The 15,063-nt window shown below is 44.8% G+C and overlaps 1 protein-coding gene across 6 annotated transcripts in view; it reads left to right on the forward strand.

Moving 5' to 3' along the window:
• Positions 1-14,380, forward strand: part of ZNF621 (zinc finger protein 621) — a 25,365-nt gene extending 10,985 nt beyond the window's left edge. The window contains exons 1-5 of one of the 6 annotated variants that reach the window (XM_019662758.1): positions 2,135-2,520; positions 3,007-3,092; positions 7,297-7,423; positions 8,008-8,112; positions 9,480-14,380. In XM_019662758.1, the coding sequence (XP_019518303.1) occupies positions 3,069-3,092; positions 7,297-7,423; positions 8,008-8,112; positions 9,480-10,534 (1,311 nt within the window). In that variant the 5' untranslated portion in view covers positions 2,135-2,520; positions 3,007-3,068 and the 3' untranslated portion in view covers positions 10,535-14,380. Of the gene's footprint in view, positions 1-2,132; positions 2,521-3,006; positions 3,093-7,296; positions 7,424-8,007; positions 8,113-9,479 lie in introns of those variants that run through there. The other 5 variants (XM_019662757.1, XM_019662761.1, XM_019662763.1 and 2 more) reach the window with 5 other exon arrangements.
• Positions 14,381-15,063: the final 683 nt, after the last annotated feature.

Here is a 15,063-nt window from a genome sequence, read left to right on the forward strand (position 1 = left end):
GGCCGGCCCACCATCAGTGTAATTTTAATACAGTTTTTTTCCTTTCTTAAAATGTGTATACAGTTTTTGGGGGTACCCTCTGCTATATATATCCCCATATACGTGCACCCATCTCTATAGATTCATGGTAGATATTTGATTAGAGAAAGGGCATTGTGCAAATGTAAGTTGTTATGCCATTGATTCTGGAAATCTAATGCTTTTCTAAAGCAATCACTTTGCGTAAATGTTACAATAAAAATGCCATGGGTATTATGAAATGGACTGTTTCTGTGGTAGGTAAAATCTCTATGTTAGGCAGCCTCCACAGTGGTCCCTGGTGATTCTCATCCTGGCATTCATGCCCTTGTGCATCTTATCCAGCACTGAATCATGGCTGGCCTTTGACAAGAGTATATGAGGTGCGTGACTTCCAAAGCTAAATCATAACACTGCAGCTAGCCTTGGCTTCTTGGGTTACTTACCTTGGGTGGAAGCCTGTTGCCATGTTGTGAGGACACTCAGACACGTGCAGATACCCATGTGTGAAGGGACTGAGGTTTCACTAATAACCAGTACCAACTTGCCAACCATGTGAGTGAGCGACCTTGGAGGGAGAGCTCTTCCAGCCTCAGGCAAGCTTTCAGATAAGTGCAGCTCCAGGTGACGCCTGATGGAAAGCTCATAAGACATCCCAAGCCAGTAGCATCCAGCCAAGCCACTCCTGAATTCCTGATTCACAGAAACTTGGAGAGATAACAAATGTGTATTTTCAGTCAAAAAGTTTTGGGGTGATTTGTTATGCAGCCATAGATACCTAATGTACTCTTGGTAGGACTTTATGCTATAGTTGGCCAGTAACTTATGTCTGATTCCTGTGAAAGGAGTAACAAACTACTCTGCTAGATCCAGATATCCAGGGTCATGCTATTTTCTAGCAGTGGGAGGCCAATCGCCCATTAAAACTCTTGGTGCTTGGTGAGTAGGAGCCATATTTCTGGAACTGTGTTCAGTTAACATACCAGAGCCGTCAAAGTCTGTCCATGTTGGTGACAGTGCCTAGAAGTGGGCACTGGAATAAGGTTACTGTTGACCCAGTGATTTTCAGAAGCATGGTCACTGTAGTGAGGCACTTGCTTAACTGGGTTTAGCGGGTGGGACTGTCATTGATTAGCTAACTTTCAAGGGCATTTGTCACTGATTGGCTCCTGTTCAGAAACTTGGGGATGCCACGGAATTGCTAACTTTTCAGAAGCATAGTTACTGGCAGTTACCAAAGTGAGGCTGTCACTTATTGGCTGGTTTTCAGAACATGTGTATTCACCCAAAGTTACGTCAATTAACTGCAGTTACTTGTGACCTGGGACTTTGGTCAAAGAACAGTCTTTTCCATTCTTGAATATGAAAAACAAGTACTTCTAGTGTTTTCTCTTTTTTTCTTTTCTTCCGACAGCCAAACCTGCAGTAGAGACTGTAAGAGATTATCCAGATCTTTATTTGTGGAACTATAGTATTTTTAATTTAAGTTATTTAAGTTCCAGTGACTGGGCAACAAGAACAAAAAAAGCTGTAAATTACAGAATTTTTATAAGTTATTGGAAAAAGCTAAACACAGGACATTTAGGGCGTCCTGCCAAAGTCAATACAGGACAAAATTATTTAATATAGGGCATTTCCAGTATATACTGGGTGCCTAACAAACGTAGTCGCCGTTATTTTGGTTGTTACATAGATCTGCCCCAAAAGGTCCCATATACGTCTAGGTCCTAGGTAGGAGAGGGATGTAAAACGGCAGGTGGAAACCATGGTTTTCTTAAGCGCTGCCCAGCTTGGGACCGAAGCTGGATCCTTAGCTTGGGCATCTAAGAGATGACACAACAGGAGCTTTCTCCCCACACCTGCACAGCCCAGGTGACCCACAGGGGAAAGGCGGCTGACAGCTGATGAGACAGTCCGTTAACTTGGGGCCCCACCTGGGCCCAGAGGCCAAGGTCTGAGTAGAGCGAGGCTGCATCAGTGCTGTGACACCGCAGTCCCAGAGTCGGTTCAGCAGTCTCAGCCGGCGGAGGCACCAGCCACTAGCCAGTGAGGACGCAGGCAGAAGTCCCGCAACCCCGCCCCTTCCGCAGGGCGGGCCCGGTCACGTGGGTCCAGGCCGCGGAGACCACCGAGATGGGCAGCCTCCTGGCGGCCTAGAGGGGTGCTGGGCGCGCGCGCTCACTTCCGCATCGGCTTTTAGCTACCAGCTTCTGGGTGTTCGGAGAGGAAGAGCGTGGGTTCCAGCGAGATCTACGTGCAGGTCCGCCCGGTGCCGGCGTCCTCGCTTTCGCAGGCGACTCGTCAGCATCCCTTCCCCTGAACTCGGTCTCAGTGCTGGCTCCCTCCCCCGTGACCCGGAGCTCCGGCGTCTGGGCCTTGCAGAAGCCGCCCGAGGTGGCTGCACGGCCTGCGAGAGCCTTAGTCCAGACAGCCCCCTGCCTACCGAGGCGTGATCCTCTTTTCTATCTTAAAAGAATTTGGCCCAACAGCTTCCTGCGCCCGGTACTGACGTTTCTGTTTGGGGTCTCCCTGGGTGGAGTTCCTGGCGGGGTCTCGGTCAGCATCACTCACTGGCACACTGAGTTTTTTACCCTTAACCCTCATCCAGCCATCCCTGCCCCAGTTCTCCATAGGCACTTTTTTTGGGGCCAATGTCATGGTCCCTACAAGCTCTTTTTTAGGTTTGTTCAGACCCAACACTGTAGGGACAGGGTTCGTCTTGAATCCCTCAGTGCCCGCCGTGTGAATGGGCTTAGGAACGCTCTTGAACTGAGCAGGCAGATGGGGGATTGTCCCGAGGACTAGGCAGGGCAATTCACGAGGAGTTTGGGGGCCATCAGCCAGAAGGGGGCCTGATAGAGCCTCCTACCAGTGCTGAAAATGGGAAGACTGGGAAGGCTCTGGGCAACGTGGGTCCCTCAGTCTGCCACGTGTGAAGTGGGCGATGCAGGACAGGGACCATGGCACTCATGGCTCTTCTTCTCTTAGCTTCTAAGGTCCTTGCTTTTCCAAATTCAGAAGACAGTGCATGAAGCCAGGGGACAGCAGCCATGCTCCAAACAACTTGGCCTCAGGTGAGCTGAGCTTCCTTTCAGTCTTCTAAAATCACGCAAGCTATAAGGTAATCAGGAAAGAATCAAGAAGGCCTAACTTGGCCGGGCTCTGGTGTCCTCTTTGAGGCTATCCCAGGGCTCTGGCTTGTAAATGTGTGGTGGAGGAAATGAGAGTTTTGTGTATAGAGAGGGATGAATTTGGATGTGTAGGTTTAAGTGGAAAAATGGGGACCCAAGCCAAGAATTTCTCCCAGAATGTGGAAATCCAGATCATGTTTTATAAAGAACAGGCACCTGCTGAGATCAGAGAAATTCTTCACTGAAGAGGTTGTCCCACAAATTGTAGATGTATCCCAGAGAGACCAACGGGGTTCTTTCCGTATGCACTTTCTAAATGCCAGGTGCATAGTACTGAATAATGCCCACAAGTTCCCTTTTCTCATGCAGGGTGCTTTGAGCAAAATAGACCGTCTGTAAGTTAATACAGACCGTCTGTAAGTTAATACCGTAATTCTATGCCGCTAAAGCTCAGTGCTTCTCAAGAGCATGGTCCACAGCCAGAGGCCATATCACCTGGAAGCGCCTTTGAAATGCACATTCTTGGGCCCCACACTAGACTCAGAATCAGACTGGGGAGGAGGATACGTGGGTTTAGGAATCTGTTGTAACAAGCTCTCCAGGGGATGGTTATGCGCCTTTTCAAATGTGAGAAGCCCTGAAGAAGCTGCCTGTGAAGGCCATGGTCAGGGAAACCCTCATGGAGGTTGTAGCATGAGGTTGAGACCTTGAGGATGAGGCAGGAACAGTCTTGGAAACTACTGAAGAGAGTGTTCCAGAGAAAAGGATGGCAAATGCAAAGGCCCTGGGGCGGGGACAAGCTGGGTGTGCTCCAGAAACGGGAGAGGCCAGCGCACGTGGGTCAGTGTGAGGCGGGAGAAGTGGGCACATGTCTTGTCGATCACTGTGAAGACTTTGGCTTCGATTCTGGGCTCACTGGGAAGGACGGAAGGATTTTAAGCAGGGATGGTGACATGGTTGGACCTATGTATTAAAAAAGTTTCCCAGCCCTTAGCAATGAGTTGGTTGTGGATGAGTGTGGGTCAATTAGTTGCACATTGCAGACCAGTAAGAGATTAAGTATTGCCTTTTTTTTAAGTAGACTTTATTTTTTAGAGAAGTTTCAGGTTCATAGCAAAATTGAGCAGATAAACAGGGTTCCCATGTGCTTCCTGCCCCCACACATGCACAGCCTCCCCTATTATCAACACTCCCTATTAGAGTGGCACATTAGTTACAACTGATGAACCTACATTGACACCTCATAATTACCCACAGTTCATAGTTTGCATTAGGGTTCACTCTTGGTGTTCTACATTCTGTGGGTTACAAGTGTATAATGATGTGTACCTGCCATTATAGTATCATACAGAATTGTTTCACAGCCCTGAAATACTGTGCTCTGCCTATTCATCCCACGCTCCCTGGCAGTGATCTTTTTAACTGTCTACATAGTTTTGCCTTTTCCAGAAGGTCATGTAGTTGGAATCATCGAGTATATAGCCTTTTCAGGCTGGTTTCTTTCACTTAGCCATATTCATTTAAGGTTTGTCTTTGACTTTTCATGGCTTGATAGCTTATGTCTTTTTAGTGCTGAATAATATTGCATTGTCTGGATGGACCACATCATGGCACCATATAATTCATCAATTATGAATAAAGCTGATATAAATATCTGTGAACCAGTTTTTGTGTGGGGACTTAAATTTTTAGCTCATTTGGGAAGATACAAGGAGAGTGATTACTGGATCATATGGTAATAGTATATTTAGTTTTGTAAGAAACCGCCAAACTCTCTTCCAAAGTGGCTGTACCATTTTGCATTTCCGCCAGCAATGAATGAGAGTTCCTGTTGCTCCACATCCTCACCTGCATTTGGTGTTGTCAGCGTTGTGGATTTTGGCCATTTTAGAAGGTGTGTAGTGGTGTCTTATTGTTTTCATTTACATATTCCTGGTGACATGATATAGACCATCTTCTCATATACCTATTTGCCATCTGTATGTCTTCTTTGATGAGGTATCTGTTCAGGTATTTTGCCCATTTTTTAATGGGGTCGATCGCTTTCTTATTGTTGAGTTTTAAGAGCTCTTTGTTTACTTTCAGTGACAGTCCTTTATCAGACCTGTCTTTTTTATATTTTCTCCCTGTCTGTGGCTTGTCTTCTCATTTTCTCAAAATATTGCCCTTTTAAGGTTAGGTTTAATTCCCCCTCATCTTCTTGTTCCAAAAATTTTTTTCTTCAAAACATTCTTGGCTAGTCTTTCACACTTACTTTCTCAGATGACTTTAAATAATCCCATACGACTGCATAAATCTCACTGGTTTTTTTGGTGGGGGAATGGATTTTATTGAATTCATAGACAAAATTGGAAATAACTGACTTTATAAATTTGATTTTCCCCATTCAGAAACACTGTATGTTCCAATTTATTCAGTACTTCTTTTGTTTATTTCAAGAAGCGTTCAATTTTCTTCATCTTGGTCTTGCACATCTTTTTTAGGTCTATTCTTAGGCATTTTTATATGAATGACATCTTATTTTTCTCCCATTTTATCTTCTAATTGTTTACGGTGGTATTTAGGAAAGCTAATGATTTTGGTTTACTTATTCTATAGCTAACAAATTATTTTGTCAGTTTTAGATGTTTTCTGTTTATTCTCTTGATGCTTGGATATTTTTAGGCAGATACAGTCAGCCCTCTGTATTTGCTGGTTCCACATCCACATATTCAACCGACTGTGGTTCAAAAATATTTGAAAAAAAGTTACATTGTAGCTGACGTGTATTCTGTAGTTAGGTCAACAATGGTGGTGTCTGTACCAAACATATACTTTTTTTCCCCTTGTCTTTCTTCTCTAAACAACATAGTATAACAACTATTTACATAGCATTTACATTGTATTATGTATTATAAGTAATCTAGAGGTGATTTAAAATATACAGGAGGAATTGTGTAGATTTTGCGGGAATACTATGCCATTTTATAAAAGGGACTTGAACATCCACGGATATTGGTATCTGCGGGGGGTCCTAGAACCAATCCCCCTTGGATACTTGGGGCGACTATAGTTATTTCATCTACAAAGCAAAGGTATTTATGTTTATTCCTTTCCTATATTTATGCTCCTTTTCCAGTCTTGCATAGGAAGCCTTTCACATGGTAAATTACCAGCCATCAATTTTAATGGATAAGCTTTGGCATTTTACGGTTGGGGTGGTGTGTTTGTTGTTGTTTTCTAATCATCTTCCTAATTTAAAAACGTTTCATTTGTGGCCAAACTGCTTTGAAATTAACTATTTCAGCAACTTTATATTAAGATCGACTATACCAGGCACTGTCCTGTGTGCTAGTAAACCAGTTATGAACAAAACAGGATCCTTGTCTTGTGGACTACATTCTGGTCGGGGAGAGAGACGATAACAAGTCTTAGCTCCCTTCCCTCTTGGGAAAGATGGAGACGGTCCCGGCGGGAGGCCGAGAGGGGCACACCTTGGCAGGTGGGATGGATCTGTGCCCAGAGACAGGACACTGCCGACCTTCTTTGAAGATAGAGGGTTCAGAGAGGAGGCCGAAAGAGGCAGGCTGCAGGCTTCCTTCAGCAGAGCTAGCTTTCTGATAAAGTAAGAAGGTATAACAAGAAATTTGCAAAACGCTGGGAAAGTTTTTGAGGCGTGGCTCCTCCGTTCACAGTGGAAGGTGGGGAAGGAGACGCGAGGTGCAGGGAACAAAGAGGGCCGTGCGCGTGCACTTCAGATGAGGGGAGCCAGGCGAGTGGCACTGCCTTCAGTGGTTAGTGTACAGAAAATCAGGCGACCAGGTTATGGAGCACATGAGGGTCGGAGGTGCCAGAGGGACAGATCGTGATGCATTTACCAGGCAGGGAGCCCCAGATGCCAGGCTGTGCGTTTGGCATGACAGTTGGGGCCCCAGAGCTGAGCAGATGGGAGCGTGTTGGGGGTCGGTCTGCATTTGGAGGTGGAAACACTAGCTGAGGGCTGGCCCCTGGCTGGGGTGCTGGGTGTTGTTCTTGATAAATCCGACCTTCCACAGGGCTCAGAGTTGGGGACCCTGGCAGGTCCATCTCTTCTGGCAGGTCCACCTGGAGCTCAGACTGCCCCCTTCTGCTCCTCACTTAGCACTTGAGCAGGAACCTGTTGTTTCAGGAGTCAGTGACCTTTGAGGACGTGGCTGTGTACTTCACCGAGAATCAGTGGGCCGGCCTGGACCCTGTGCAGAGGGCCCTGTACAGGGAGGTGATGCTGGAGAATTATGCAAATGTGGCCTCCCTGGGTAAGGTGTCTGTCAGTGGCCCTTTGTGATAGCTGGATGTCTTCTCAGATATTGGGGGATTCTGGTAGTCCTTAGGTTTGATGACCCCAGGGGGCGTTCTGCAGTGACCAGGCCCTGGAGATTCCCGGTGGGGAAATCCCTGGCGCCCTTTGGTTTTGAAACTGGACTTCCTGACATCCCAGAGAAGAGCAGGGCCCTGGGCCCTGAGGGGGAGGACTTTGGGTGCCTTAGGTGAGCCTTGCCCCTCCATGTGTTCCTTCCGTTTTTCTAGGGTTGTGGGCCCTCCCCTTGTGGAGGAGGCTCCCAGGATGTCAGCATGTGCACCCCTCCCTAGAGGATTCCCCTTCTTCTGAGTCAGGCCAAGGCTGCAGTTCCTTCCTGGGGAGAATGGCTGTCTCTGTCCATCCGTTGGAGCCGTTTGGAGCCCTTCCTCAGAACCCCTGGCTGGCTCACTTGGTCTCCTGGGGTCTCCATTTCTCTGCCCTCCCCAACTAGCCCGTTATGGGGTGGGCTGAGAGAGATCGCAGGAAGGCCTCTGGATGTCTCCCTCAACTTGTCTGTCTCTTTTTTTCTTGCTGGAGTAGCATTTCCACTCCCCAAACCTGTTTTGATCTCCCAGCTGGAGAAAGGGGACGCACCTTGGGGCCCAGATCCCTGGGAAGCAGAGGTTTTGAGAGGCGTCTGTCCAGGTGAGTAAGAGACTAGAGCTGTTTCTGGTTTTGCCCTCCCGGTTTACTGGAACTGTTTCTTCTGCAGCGGAGAACAAAGCTCCCGGTCGTCCATGAGGCCGCACTTGGTGCATTCCCTGACCTCTATCAAGTTCCAGCCCCGAGCCCAGAAAGACCAGTCCCCAGCCCTGCTTGGCCACACTGTCTGCACACACACACATGGCCATCCTCTCCCAGAAAGCTGTGACCCAGGAACTCCGAAACTAGGTCTCACTTACCAGTGGAAATGGTTAACTTAATGCCAATTTTCATGGCAGAGCAGTAGTATTTCAGCCATATTTTAGGCAAAATTTGATTCTTTGGGTCAGACTTAATTATTTGTGCCACAGCTATACATTTTATTTTTAGGCTTTCGGCAATGAAAAAAATACCTTTAAGTTGCCTTTGTGTGTGTGTGTGTGTGTGTGTGTGTGTGTGTGTGTGTGTATTTTAAAGTTCCATATGCCATAATCTTTATGTTTACATTGTATTTGTTTTATATGGGGCTACACAGGATAGTACACAGGATAGGGCAAGGAATATCCTCCACCCCCCACACATACCTAACACATGCACACAGCCTGAAATTGCCCTGAGACTACCTACAAGTCCTGGGGACTTTTGATTACTTGGGTTTTCTTTCCTTTTGAGAAAAAGAACCAGGCCTCGCTTCTCACACATAATGTGATTTTGTAAATAGTGGTTCCTTAAGCAGTAGTACCACCATGACCTAGAGCGCTCCAATTCAACTTCTGTTCCTACTGACTTTCTGAAAGAAAGAATCTTTTATCCCACAATATTATGTGGAGTATTTAAAAATGGAATCATTAGGCCACTGTTTAGAATCTGGAATTTGGGATGGTTTCCGGGCTTACAGGTGGGGCACTGGGATCCATTGTTTGCTTTTGGCTGTGTTTCCAACCCGCTCCACCTCTGATGTCTGAGCAGGCTCACTTGTGTCCTGTTCCTCATCCGGGTCTCTCTGCCTCTCTCTCTCTCTCAAATATTTTTTCATTTCTGCTGATCTCTCTTATCTCTCGCATTCTTTATTCTCTTTTCCCTCCCTCCTGCCTTCTTTCCATTCTTGAAGTCCTCATTGTGCCCATTTTACCTGCCTTCCCCCTCCCCCCCCAGCCCTCCTAATGGGAGGCACTTAGTTAGTTTCCAGTGTCGTTACTTTTCCAGTTCGCTGTTACTGTTTTTCTTTTTCTCATCCTCCGATATGGATGCTTATAGCCATTTTATGGGTATATTTAAAACATCATATCGTACGAGAGAAAATTAGGACCACTGGGTCCTCTTTTCCATCCAGCTCAGTAACTCGGGGCGCTCGTGGTTTCTTTGGTCAGGTGGTGAGTCCTGGATCAAGAATGAAGAGCCAGCTGTAAAGCAGGAAGCCTCTGAAGAAACAGAGCTGCCCAGAGTGCCAACAGGCGGACTCAGAAACATTTCTCAGCACGTTGATTTTAGAAGCAAGGCAACGTGGCATACTTTCAGCCTGAACCCGAATCTGATACTTCGAGGGGGAATGAAGTTCTACGAATGCAAAGAATGTGGGAAAATCTTCAGATACAACTCCAAGCTGATTCGGCACCAGATGAGTCACACTGGGGAGAAGCCCTTCAAATGTAAGGAATGTGGCAAAGCCTTCAAGTCCAGCTATGACTGTATTGTGCACGAGAAGAACCACATTGGAGAAGGGCCTTACGAGTGCAAGGAGTGTGGCAAAGGTTTGAGTTCCAACACAGCCCTGACTCAGCACCAGCGGATCCACACCGGAGAGAAACCCTACGAATGCAAGGAGTGTGGGAAAGCCTTCCGTCGGAGTGCAGCCTATCTCCAGCATCAGAGGCTGCACACGGGGGAGAAACTCTACAAATGCAAGGAATGTTGGAAAGCCTTTGGTTGCAGGTCACTTTTTATCGTCCACCAGAGAATTCATACTGGGGAGAAACCCTACCAGTGTAAAGAGTGTGGCAAGGCGTTCACGCAGAAGATAGCCTCCATCCAGCATCAGCGAGTTCACACCGGAGAGAAGCCTTATGAGTGTAAGGTGTGTGGGAAAGCCTTCAAGTGGTACGGCAGTTTCGTTCAGCATCAGAAGCTGCACCCCGTGGAGAAGAAGCCCGCAAAGGTTCTTGGGCCGACCCTGAAGGGTCCCCAGAGCCCCTCGTCAGCCTTTTCTCCGGGTCCTCTCCAGACTCCATGCTCGGCTCCGGCTGTGGCCGTGCCCTCACCGACCTTTCCGCGTGCCGTGTTCATCCCCGCCTCTGGGCCTCTGCTCATGCTGCTGCCCATGTCTGGAATACCTTCGTCACCTGTGCAGATAGTAAGAGTCCTCCAGGGCCTTCCTCCCACTGTGAAGTCTTCCCCAATTATCCTGACCCCTTCTCACCCTTCATGAGTTTTATTTTGCTACGCCTGTGGCTCTTACACCCAGCAAATCCCCAACCTAATTTGAGTTTTGTTTGTATTTTTCCCCACCTTACATGTGTTACAACTGTTTCAGCATAAACTCCATTGTGATCTATATCTATTTAAATACTGTTCTTATGTGATTTATTCTCTTTTCTTCTGGCTAGAACATGGAAATACTTGACCTCTGCACTGGCCCCTTTCAGGCTTGAACAGTAATGGCTGTATCTGCATTGTATGTGCTGGTGTTCGAAGTCCTGGCAGGGCACTTGGGTGGGTTAGAGAAGTCGGGGACAGAGGCCATCCCTTTGGCCGCTGTGATTAGAGAGAAACAGCCGCGAGAAACGGAGGAGGCATCCTCTAGAAAATTAGAATAAACCTCCAATGACGAACTTTAGAAATGAAGCAGACAGTTTAGGGGACGAAGGCGATTATTAATGCAGATGAAGTGGCATTGGCCTGGGCGCCGACAGCGAGGCTCTCGTGCATCTATGCGAAAGATCTCGCAAAACAACCAGTGGAAAGGAGCGCGTGTGCAGTGATCGCAGTCATTCACATGGTCGATGCCAATCATGTCTCGAATCACGGTTTTTTTCTTTAGTTTTGCTCTTGATGTTTAGATTTTTTTTTAACTTTGGTTTCCTGAGTAAATATACACCAAGGCATTTGTCTTTGTCCTGTCTGTTGTGTAAATTTTTCTTGGTGGGTATTCCGGTTTTCGGTTTGCAAGCACTGGCTTCTACATTGTCTCTAGATAGCAGGAATTGTAACAGTGAATTGGGCAAATTACTAAAGAAATAGGAGCACTGGTGTAAAGCCAACTTGGGGGGAATCTGAATAAGTCTCTACAATTGTTAAGGAATAAAGGGGGCTGTGAAATGGGTTAATGGTTAAGCTTATGTGATAGGCTAGTGAAGTGGAATCTTGGGTTGTGCTTGCTTTTGACCCTGACAAGGACCTTGGACAGCTATGCAAAGGACTGTGGAGGAATTCTTGGAAAAAGAACTTAAGTTCATTATTAGCATTAGTGTAAAGTAAATCCTCAAACATGGATGAGAAGGGCCGTCCATTTTTATTTCCCCTAGCTGTTTGTCCATGGCATTTAACAGAAAAACCTTTAAATGAGTGGTTCTTAAACTTTACCATGTGAATAACCTGGTGTAAAAAGAGTAGTTTTCTGACCTAACTCTCAGAAACTCTGATTTTGGATGCCTGTGGGGATGCTTAGACCTTCAACGTGGACGGTGCTTCGAGAGAGACGCTGTGAGCAGGAAATGCGTGTGGGCTGTTGGGAGGCATCCATTGATAAAGGGTTCGAGTGGGACTGCCTCATTTCACAGCGGATCTCCAGGAGACAGACGTCTAAAAGTAGTTAGGGTGGTGTCAGTGCAGAAGAGAGAAAAATGGACATTGGCCTGTCGGGAAAGACACGGGCAGAGAGATGTGGTGTGGCCTCTGAAGAGCTCTGAGGTCTCCACTGCCAGCAGGTTTGTGGGTTTCACATTGGCTGCCTTTTGCAATTTATTTGCTTGTTGGCTGAAGTAATGAGGACATTTTTTTTCTCATATAAAGTTAATACACTTGAAAATAGCTCGGGTTCAAGAGCTCAAAATGGATGTTACAGATGATTTAGAACAGTAAAAACAGGACAGGACATAGCAAGAGTCCATGCGATGTGGCCAAAGGTGATGCTCAGAGCAGTATATACAGTCTTGGATGCATTCTTTAGAAAACAAGTTAGAAGGTTTGAGATTCAGAAAGCTGGGGTGTTGTTTGGTGGTGAGAAACAAAAAAAAGTAAGAAAAAAATAAACAAGCAAACAGGTAAAAAAAAACATCCAAAATAAACTGAGCAGAAATAAGTTATACAACAAGAGTTTTGGGTAAAGATGGTGTTCAAATATGTTAGCATTCACACCCTCCTGAAACCCCACTAAAACAGTAAAGAGATTAAAAATGAAAGGCAGAAACTCACAAAGACAATAAAGATGATAACATTTTGGAAGTTCAGAAGCAAGTGAGAGTTGTAACTCTTAGCCGACCTGAGAAAGGTGAATCCTAAGCCACACGGGGAAGCCGAGCAACCATCCTATATGGCAGAATTCTCAAAAAGGCTTGGGAACTGAGGAGTCGGGTAGTGGGCTAAGAACAGGAGCATTGGCTAAAAAGTCTTTGAGAAACACTCAGAGCCTCAGGGCACCTCCCACCCCTCTGTCTCTAGAGCAGTAAGACAGGAATTTTGGAGGAGGTAGGGGCACCACACTGAATGCTGAGTCCTCTCCCTTGCCCTCTGGCCTTCGTGGGTAGGGGAGGTCAATATCAAGATTAGTTTCTGCCAATGAATTTATAAATTAAAAGCAATTCCAATAAAATTTTCCAAGGGGTATGTGTGTGTGTGTGTGTGTGTGTGTGTGTGTGTGTGTCCTGACGAGCTGATTATAAAATTTACATGGATGAGCAAAGAACAAAGAATGGCTATGACAATTTTGAAGAAAGAGGCGGGGGTTTTGTGCTACCAGACACTAAATATCATGATCATCATCAACAGAACCAAACAAAGCAAAACCCAAAAACCCCAAGTTAAATTTAAAGAAAAAAAAATAGATACACCAGAATATGATTTGTATAAATTAAGAAATCTATACTGTTTAGGAATATACATATTTTGTGCAAAAGTACACGTACAAAATGCAAAATGATAGAGAAATGCATTAGAGATCAAGCATCAGTAGTATATGCTGAGAAAATATGAAAGGGATTTCTGCCCCTCCACTACCTCCTTTACTGTCCTCTTCCTACCATTTTCATCCTGTCCCAAATGCCAGGAACCCAGGCCCAAATGCTCCCCACCAATTGTCCAACACCACCTACCTTGGTCACCTATTTCTTGTCTGAAAACAAGCAATAGTAGCCAGATACTTGGTTTCTAAAATACCTTGAATTAATGATTCTCAAAGTACTTTGTAAAATGTGGTCTCTTAACATCCTTATAAGCAGATCAGAACTAATACGTTATTTCTTTCACGGAATTTGCTTTAATCTAAAAATCCTATCGTTTTAAAAGCCAGATGATTGAATATATTGCTTAAAGAAAACATTTTGGAAATTTTATTACATGAAGCCCAGTTTTAAGGCTGGCTTATATCTCCTAAATGAACCAATAATCAATGTTATAATTTCATTTCTGTGGATCTACTTACTAGTTACAATGGATTTGTGGTGTTACAGGAAATTTTAATTGCCCCAAAAGTTTCAATTTACACCACTTTGCTGTCTCCACAAGAGCACCTGTCAATTTTAGTAATGCTAAAAATAGGTACTTTCCTGGTACTGTTTAACATTCCACATTTAAGCACAATGCATGGGGAGTGAGATTTTCTGTCTAAAGTTTGTGTAGAAAGACACTCCAGAGATGGTAGATGACCTTGCTCAAGGTCACGGTGGTCTTTTGATGCCCACTTTCAGCTCTGATGTTAACTTTCTAAGAAAAACAGTCTCAAATATAGCAGGAGTTTTCAGTGTATAATGTAATTACTTACATGGAGTAGCTTTTTTTTTCTTGCTGTTGTTTTGCATGCAATCTTAGCAGTTTAGTTGTAATTTGTTCTTCAGTGCCTACTAGCAAATTGGTTAATTATGGATGAGTTATGTCCATTGGATTGTAAAAGTGTAAATAATGAGTCTCAAATGTGAAGGCAGCAGAATCGGAAGCCAAATTGTGTTTGTTCCTGAGACTGGAGGTTCTCTTTACAGCCATCGTCTGCTGGTAACAGGGCAGTTTTCTTGTGCTTCTCTCATTTTTTAATAAATAAGATGCCTAACTGTTTTATGAACAATTGAGGTTCCTACATCATTTGAATACATTGTCCACTTTTAACCTCTTGAACATAGTGACTTTTAAATTAAATTTAAATTTAAAAAAGAAGGGTTTTCTAGTTATAAAAGAAATACATGCTTAGAGCAAAATGTTACCTAGATCAGTACCTAGGCCATGAATTTCACCACTTTTAATATTTTGGTGTACGCACAAACATACAATTACACACACATATGCATGCATGTAATATGCATAGTCTATCATAGACTCCTTTTTTTGGCTAGCAGATTATCATGCACATGTCCTAGTCAACAAGTAATGTATAATATTTTTATAGCTGCATAGTATTATGTTGCATGGATTTATATTCCTTACGTAACCAGGCTCTTACCGAACATTTAGGATATTTCCATTTTGAACTTCTTTTAAATACTTTGATGAACCTGGTACATACATGATTGATATAATCATTTATTGATGGATACAGTCATGATTTATTGTTTTTCAAGTTTAGTTCTGCAGATACTTTGAAAATAAAAGAAATGGAATATTTCTGATAAAGTAGGGGTCTCTTATTCCCCTCCCTATTTCGCTCTTTCGTTGTTTTTCCAGCAGTAACCCATAAATAACTGGAGACAGTTATGCCATGTGCAACCATGGACCGTCATCCTATATTAGTTTCCATGAGTTATTAGTCTCTCA

This window comes from Hipposideros armiger, unplaced genomic scaffold, assembly GCF_001890085.2.
Source record: "Hipposideros armiger isolate ML-2016 unplaced genomic scaffold, ASM189008v1 scaffold_380, whole genome shotgun sequence".
NCBI classification, from domain to species: domain Eukaryota; kingdom Metazoa; phylum Chordata; class Mammalia; order Chiroptera; family Hipposideridae; genus Hipposideros; species Hipposideros armiger.